Source organism: Salvelinus alpinus, chromosome 16, assembly GCF_045679555.1.
Source record: "Salvelinus alpinus chromosome 16, SLU_Salpinus.1, whole genome shotgun sequence".
Lineage (NCBI taxonomy): Eukaryota > Metazoa > Chordata > Actinopteri > Salmoniformes > Salmonidae > Salvelinus > Salvelinus alpinus.
This window is the reverse complement of record NC_092101.1, coordinates 46,393,782-46,402,398: the sequence shown is the minus strand read 5'-3', so window position 1 is coordinate 46,402,398 and position 8,617 is coordinate 46,393,782. Positions and strand designations below refer to the sequence as shown.

General features: G+C 44.0%; 1 protein-coding gene across 1 annotated transcript; it reads left to right on the top strand.

Annotated features, from left to right (window-relative positions):
• The first annotated feature begins 1,180 nt into the window (after nt 1-1,180).
• On the top strand, nt 1,181-4,855 carry LOC139541794 (phospholipase A and acyltransferase 4-like). Its single transcript, XM_071346736.1, has 3 exons — nt 1,181-1,277; nt 4,284-4,555; nt 4,657-4,855. The coding sequence occupies exons 1-3, from the start codon at nt 1,181-1,183 to the stop codon at nt 4,762-4,764; spliced, it is 477 nt and encodes a 158-aa protein (XP_071202837.1). The 3' UTR covers nt 4,765-4,855.
• Nucleotides 4,856-8,617: the final 3,762 nt, after the last annotated feature.

Here is an 8,617-nt window from a genome sequence, read left to right as displayed (position 1 = left end):
AAATGACTCGGGTAAAAGTGAAAGTCACCCAGTAAAATACTAACTGAGTAAAAGTCTAAAAGTATTTGGTTTTAAATATACTGAAGTATCAGAAGTAAAAGTATAAATCATTTCAAAGTCTTTATATTAAGTAAAACAGACGGCACCATTTTCTTGTTTCTTAAATTTACGGATAGTCAGGGGCACACTCCAACCCTAAGACTTAATTAACAAACAAAGCATTTTGTGTTTAGTGAATCCGCCAGATCAGAGGCAGGGATCTCTTGAGAAGTGCGTGAATTGGACCATTTTCCCGGACTGGAGCAGGGACTGGAGTTGGGGCTACCCCGGACTGGAGCAGGGACTGGAGTTGGGGCTACTCCGGACTGGAGCAGGGACTGGAGTTGGGGCTACTCCGGACTGGAGCAGGGACTGGAGTTGGGGATACTCCGGACTGGAGCAGGGACTGGAGTTGGGGCTACTCCGGACTGGAGCAGGGACTGGAGTTGGGGCTACTCCGGACTGGAGCAGGGACTGGAGTTGGGGCTACTCCGGACTGGAGCAGGGACTGGAGTTGGGGCTACCCCGGGCTGGACCAGAGACTGGAGTTGGGGCTACCCCGGACTGGAGTTGGGGCTACCCCGGACTGGACCAGAGACTGGAGTTGGGGCTACCCCGGACTGGAGTTGGGGCTACCCCGGACTGGAGTTGGTCAAAAATGGCAACCTATTTCCTTATAGTCCACATCTTCATCTCCACCCTGTGACCCCACTCCTTCGTCTCCACCCTGTGACCCCACTCCTTCATCTCCACCCTGTAACCCCACTCCTAAGCATTCAAAATGTAACAAGTACTTCTGGGTGTCAGGGAAAATGTATGGAGCAAAAAGTATATTATTTTCTTTAGGAATGTAGTGGAGTAAAAGCAGTCAAAAATATAAATAGTAAAGTACAGATAACTTTCAAGAATTTTTACTTGACTACTTTACACCACTGTTTTTAACTATACTTATGGGGGCCAGAAGTCCCCACAACAATAGTAAACAAACAAAAAATGGGCCAACTGGGAAAAATGCTATTTCTAGGGGGTTTAGAGTTAGAATTAGGGTTAGGTTTAGTGTTGGAGAAAATATGTTAGTAAAACAGGACTGTGTGTGTGGGGTGTTGCATAACTAAAGGTCTTCTTACCACCTTATTCTTAGATGGAGTTCGGTGACATGATTAAGATAAACAGAGGTACCTACAACCACTGGGCTCTGTACATTGGAAATGGAGAGGTCATCCATGTGGTAACTACAGGTATGATGTTTTTCTGGAAATGTATTTGTGGTAGCCTATATTCCAATTCCAGAATTGGGGCAGGGTGTAAACATCATCTGAAGTCAAATGTTAACAGCAGAGTACTGGCCCAATGCTCTAACCACTAGTCTAACTGCCACCCCTAACAGCAGAGTACTGGCCCAATGCTCTAACCACTAGGCTACCTGCTGCCCCTAACAGCAGAGTACTGGCCCAATGCTCTAACCACTAGTCTACTTGCTGCCCCTAACAGCAGAGTACTGGCCCAATGCTCTAACCACTAGGCTACCTGCTGCCCCTAACAGCAGAGTACTGGCCCAATGCTCTAACCACTAGGCTACCTGCTGCTCCTAACAGCAGAGTACTGGCCCAATGCTCTAACCACTAGGCTACCTGCTGCCCCTAACAGCAGAGTACTGGCCCAATGCTCTAACCACTAGGCTACCTGCTGCCCCTAACAGCAGAGTACTGGCCCAATGCTCTAACCACTAGGCTACCTGCTGCTCCTAACAGCAGAGTACTGGCCCAATGCTCTAACCACTAGACTACCTGCCGCCCCAAACAGCAGAGTACTGGCCCAATGCTCTAACCACTAGTCTACTTGCTGCCCCTAACAGCAGAGTACTGGCCCAATGCTCTAACCACTAGGCTACCTGCTTCCCCTAACAGCAGAGTACTGGCCCAATGCTCTAACCACTAGGCTACCTGCTGCTCCTAACAGCAGAGTACTGGCCCAATGCTCTAACCACTAGGCTACCTGCTGCCCCTAACAGCAGAGTACTGGCCCAATGCTCTAACCACTAGGCAACCTGCTGCCCCTAACAGCAGAGTACTGGCCCAATGCTCTAACCACTAGGCTACCTGCTGCCCTTAACAGCAGAGTACTGGCCCAATGCTCTAACCACTAGGCTACCTGCTGCCCCTAACAGCAGAGTACTGGCCCAATGCTCTAACCACTAGGCTACCTGCTGCCAGAGTCAATGTGGAGGCTATATACAGGGGGTACCGGTACAGAGTCAATGTGGAGGCTATTTACAGGGGGTACCGGTACAGAGTCAATGTGGAGGCTATATACAAGGGGTACCGGTACAGAGTCAATGTGGAGGCTATTTACAGGGGGTACCGGTACAGAGTCAATGTGGAGGCTATATACAGGGTGTAACGGTACAGAGTCAATGTGGAGGCTATATACAGGGTATTACGGTACAGAGTCAATGTGGAGGCTATATACAGGGTGTAACGGTACAGAGTCAATGTGGAGGCTATTTACAGGGGGTACCGGTACAGAGTCAATGTGGAGGCTATATACAGGGGTACCGGTACAGAGTCAATGTGGAGGCTATATACAGGGGGTACCGGTACAGAGTCAATGTGGAGGCTATATACAGGGTGTAACGGTACAGAGTCAATGTGGAGGCTATTTACAGGGGGTACCGGTACAGAGTCAATGTGGAGGCTATATACAGGGGTACCGGTACAGAGTCAATGTGGAGGCTATATACAGGGGGTACCGGTACAGAGTCAATGTGGAGGCTATATACAAGGGGGTACCTGTACCGAGTCAATGTGGAGGCTATATACAGGGGGTACCTGTACCGAGTCAATGTGGAGGCTATATACAGGGGGTACAGGTACAGAGTCAATGTGGAGGCTATATACAGGGGGTACCGGTACAGAGTCAATGTGGAGGCTATATACAGGGTGTCCCGGTACAGAGTCAATGTGGAGGCTATATACAGGGGGTACCGGTACAGAGTCAATGTGGAGGCTATATACAGGGGTACCGGTACAGAGTCAATGTGGAGGCTATATACAGGGGTACCGGTACAGAGTCAATGTGGAGGCTATATACAGGGGGTACCGGTACAGAGTCAATGTGGAGGCTATATACAAGGGGGTACCTGTACCGAGTCAATGTGGAGGCTATATACAGGGGGTACCTGTACCGAGTCAATGTGGAGGCTATATACAGGGGGTACAGGTACAGAGTCAATGTGGAGGCTATTTACAGGGTGTTACGGTACAGAGTCAATGTGGAGGCTATATACAGGGGTACCAGTACAGAGTCAATGTGGAGTCTAAATACAGGGTGTTACGGTACAGAGTCAATATGGAGGCTATATACAGGGTGTTACGGTACAGAGTCAATGTGGAGGCTATATACAGGGGTACCAGTACAGAGTCAATGTGGAGGCTATATACAGGGGTACCAGTACAGAGTCAATGTGGAGGCTATATACAGGGGTACCAGTACAGAGTCAATGTGGAGTCTATATACAGGGGGTACCTGTACAGAGTCTATGTGGAGGCTATATACAGGGGTAGCAGTACAGAGTCTATGTGGAGGCTATATACAGGGGTACCAGTACAGAGTCAATGTGGAGGCTATATACAGGGGGTACCGGTACAGAGTCAATGTGGAGGCTATATACAGGGGGTACCAGTACAGAGTCAATGTGGAGGCTATTTACAGGGGGTACTGGTACAGAGTCAATGTGGAGGCTATATACAGGGGTACCGGTACAGAGTCAATGTGGAGGCTATATACAGGGGGTACCTGTACCGAGTCAATGTGGAGGCTATATACAGGGGGTACCTGTACCGAGTCAATGTGGAGGCTATATACAGGGGGTACAGGTACAGAGTCAATGTGGAGGCTATATACAGGGGTTACCAGTACAGGAGTCCACGTGGAGGCTATATAGAGGGGATACCGGTACAGAGTCAATGTGAAGGGGTACATTTTAGTTGAGGTGATATGCACATGTAGGTGGAGGTCAAGTGTAATATGTAGGTAGAGGTCAAGTGTAATATGTAGGTAGAGGTCAAGTGTAATATGTAGGTAGAGGTCAAGTGTAATATGTAGGTAAAGTGTAATATGTAGGTAGAGGTAAATGACTATGAATGGATAATAAACTGGATGGATGTTGACCGCTCCATTATTACAATTCTTATTGATAAAGTTTGATTGACAACAAATCTTTTTTCTTTCTTGCTGTTTTGTAGATGGGTCAGGTGTATTGAGTGCTTTCTCATCCAGCTCACCCAGTCTTTCCAGTAAAGGCATGATTATAATAGATACGTTAAAGGATGTGGCAGCAGGGAACCCTTACACAATCAACAACTACTTGGATGACGAGTTCAAACCAAGGCCGACTGACGTCATTATGAAGGAAGTGGACAAAATGAGAGGCCGCACAATAAAATATGGCCTCCTTGGAAACAACTGCGAGCATTTTGTTACTTTCCTCCGTTATGGCAAATCAAAGTCCCAACATGTAGCCATGACAGTATAATTGAGAGACTATTCTATTTAATTATTTGCTTGAGGAGATGCACTCCATATTCATTTGTTTTCTGTTTGTCTTTTTCCTTATAGGCAGATGACTTCATGAAGGATTTGTTAGCTGGTCAGCTAGGCCTGCTTGCTGTACTGGCTGCTGCTGTTGTTTCTACAGCTGCTGCAACAAGCAAACTTAGTAAATAATTTATTGGTTCTCTCATGAGTCCATTGAGAATGTCAGTAATGCAAAATGTTGTTTCTAGCCTAATGAATAAAGGACCATCTCAAAGACCAATGTGGTTGTGTGGTCATTTTTCATTCAAATCAAACAGAATATTTAATTCATACAGTTGCCTTTATATTACCAAAACCATATTACCATGACCGTGATTAATACTGCAGTGGGATAAATCAGGGTCACACAGTGTTTCTGGGTAGTTTTAAACAAATCTACTTAGAAACAAAAGTATACACTTCACACACATGGTTATGGGATTAACAAAGGAAGACACATGTACCATGTCAGATACAGAGTTGAAGTGTATTACATTTTGAGTTTGCATCCCAATATTAGACTTTATATACATTACCGTTCAATCGTTTTGGGTCACTTAGAAATATCCTTGTTTTTGAAAGAAAGGCACATTTTTTGTCCATTAAAATATAATCAAATTGATCAGAAATACAGTGTAGACATTGTTATGTTGTAAATGACTATTGTAGCTAGAATTGGTTGATTTTGAATGGAATATCTACAGTACATAGGCGTACAGAGGCCCATTATCAGCTACCATCACTCCTGTGTTCCAATGGCACGTTGTGTTAGCTAATCCAAGTTTTTCATTTTAAAAGGCTAATTGATCATTAGAAAACCCTTTTGCAATTATGTTAGCACAGCTGAAATCTGTTGTTCTGATTAAAGAAGCAATACAACTGAGCTTTCTTTAGACTAGTTGAGTATCTGGAGCATCAACATTTGTGGGTTCGATTACAGGCTCGAAATGGCCAGAAACAAAGACCTTTCTTCTGCAACTCATCCGTCTATTCTTGTTCTGAGAAATGAAGGCTATTCCATGCAAGAAATTGCCAAGAAACTAAAGATCTCGTACAACGCTGTGTACTACTCCCTTCACAGAACAGTGCAAACTGTCTCCAACCAGAATAGAAAGAGGAGTGGGAGGCCCCGGTGCACAACTGAGCAAGAGGACAAGTACATTACAGTTTCTAGTTTGAGAAACAGACGCCTCACAAGTCCTCAACTGGCAGCTTCATTAAAAAGTACCCGCAAAACACCATTCTCAACGTCAACAGTGAAGAGGCGACTCCGGGATGCTGGCCTTCTAGGCAGAGTTGCAAAGAAAAAGCCATATCTCAGACTGGCCAATAAAAATAAAAGATTAAGATGGGCAAAAAAACACAGACACTGAACTGAGGAACTCTGTTTTCTCCCTACACTGTATTTCTGATCTATGTGATGATATTTTAATGGACAAAAAATGTGCTTTTCTTTTAAAAGCAAGGACATTTCTAAGTGACCCCAAACTTTTGAACGGTAGTGTACATTACAGAAGACTGAAATATAACAAAACATTTTCACATTGAAACACTTTAACAAAAATAAAGTTGATTCATTATAAAATTATGAAAAAACATGACTAACATTCCACCCATGAGGCCACTTGAGGGCGATGGACTGCAGGAAAAGGATCTATGGAGAATCCTCCCATACAGTTCATGTTAATCATATATTCTGTTATAACATATTAGCCCCGTTTTTACTTTTAGGGACAGATTGCGGGACCCAGATTAAATCTACTCCTGGATTTAAAAGCATTGTTAATGGATAATCTCAATTGAAAGTGATTCTTAATTCAGGACTAGACTTAATCTGAGTCTGTGAAACCTGCACTTTAATGTTCTGAACTAGTTCCTTGAATACAGTAAGACAGTAAGACAGGAGAACAATATACTTTATCTTCAGTAAACAAGGCAAAAGAACAGGTCATTCCCCATGAATGATGCAGCGCTCCCTTTGGGCCAATCAGTGGAATTGTGTAAATGACTGATCTCTATGGCAAGACACAGTATTCCCCCAAATGTCATCAAAATCAGGCCAGTGGTGTCTGAGATATCGCTTGGGTTAGCTAGACTCATATCCCTGAGCATATGTGTCAAATTTGACTTTGAGTTTGAGTTTATTTTATTTTTACAGGGACAGTGCACATTAATCAACGTTTCAGTAAAAGTGACGGTTTTAGCCAGCCGGCTAATTTTCAACCGCAGTCCCTGGGCAGGTTATTAAAAACAATTACAATATAGACAATCATTGAGCAGTGAGCACACGCAGAGCAACATAGGACAAGCAAGACATAGCATACAGACAGAGCAACATAGAACAAGCAAGACATAGCATACAGACAGAGCAACATAGGACAAGCAAGACGTAGAATACAGACAGAGCAACATAGAACAAAAGCAGCAAGACAAAATTTATAAAAGCAACAAAGTGTTTCCACACCTCACAAGCTACAGACAACATGGAAAGCAGCAATACACAGCTAGGGATGTTATCGCAGGTGCAGTGAAATGCTTTTGTTTCTAGCTTCAACAGTGCAGTAACACCTAGCAATACAAACATGAGGTAGTCCTTCACTGTTGAGCTTTATCAAGAACTACATTACTGTAGGGCTGTGTTTCCCTACCTTTTTCGGTTACTGTGCCACCAACTGAAATTTGCTGTCAAATCAAATCAAATCAAATGTATTTATATAGCCCTTCTTACATCAGCTGATATCTCAAACTGCTGTACAGAAATCCAGCCTAAAACCCAAAACAGCAAGCAATGCACGTGTAGAAGCACGGTGGCAAGTAAATGTCAGTTGGCTTTTCATAGCCAATCATTGAGAGTATCTCTACCGCTCCTGCTGTCTCTAGAGAGTAGAAAACAGCAGGTCTGGGACAGGTAGCACGTCCGGTGAACAGGTCAGGGTTCCATAGCCGCAGGCAGAACAGTTGAAACTGGAGCAGCAGCACGGCCAGGTGGACTGGGGACAGCAAGGAGTCATCAGGCCAGGTAGTCCTGAGGCATGGTCCTAGGGCTCAGGTCCTCCAAGAGAGAAAGAATTAGAGAGAGCATACATACATTTTTCAATGTGGAAATGTATGGGGTGTTCAGAATTGGTGTCAAGTAGGTCCCAACTTTTGCAACATTATACGTTAAAGACCCACATTACAGCCGTACTGTCCGTTACCCATGTACATACATTGACTGTCCATGCGCATTTAAGACCTGGAATGCCTTAATTGTGCACCAAAGTAAAGTCCACTCAACAGAGGTTACTAAACATCTCACAGACGTGGCAATATTCAGTTGTCATCTATGTGCTTGTAATGATTTAGCTTCAGAAAATGGTTATTTTGTACACATCAACAGCCGTCTCAAGAGTAATGAAACTATTACTTGTATGTTTGTAGGCTGTAATTTTCAGACAAACATTACTGGTACATTACTTTTAAATCTCACAAAAATCGCAAACATTGCTCTCACACATGGTTGAATTTTAAACCTGGAGTTGTCACGACTACTAGAGTATCTTCACCATCAGCGGATGAATCACATGCAAATAGTCAGGAAGAAGAGTTTGTTGATGATGCCAATGCTTCTTCTGATTTGCATTGTACAGCTGAAGGCTTAGCAACTATTATGGAGGAAAGATTTGCAGCTTCTCTACTGAAATTAGAGCATTTGGCCAAGCTCGGCTATTAATGAGGGAGCTCCATCATTTGATTTGTTCCGCACCTGTCCCTTTATCTAGTGACTTTGTTGGTGGCATCTTTCATCAACATAATCTCCAAGTGGATGAATCGGCCATTAAAGAAATTGCTGTTGCAGTTTTGTTCTTGTAATCCTGTGCTAAAGTCTATTGAAAAAGGTGGTTGTCTTAGCACTGCTTATCAGCGTAAGCAGTATTACAAGGAGCACTTCAGTGTTGTGGAGCCCCCTTGTACCTGAAGATGAGCCAGCATGGGTTGTACTTATGGACCTGAAAGACATGAT

Bases quoted from the DNA above. Each gene is read 5' to 3' on its own strand.
- LOC139541794 (XM_071346736.1), top strand. From the start codon at position 1,181: ATGGAGTTCGGTGACATGATTAAGATAAACAGAGGTACCTACAACCAC. The intron at 1,278-4,283 runs GTATGATGTTTT...GCTGTTTTGTAG, and splicing joins CATCCATGTGGTAACTACAG to ATGGGTCAGGTGTATTGAGT. The intron at 4,556-4,656 runs GTAGCCATGACA...TTTTCCTTATAG, and splicing joins GCAAATCAAAGTCCCAACAT to GCAGATGACTTCATGAAGGA.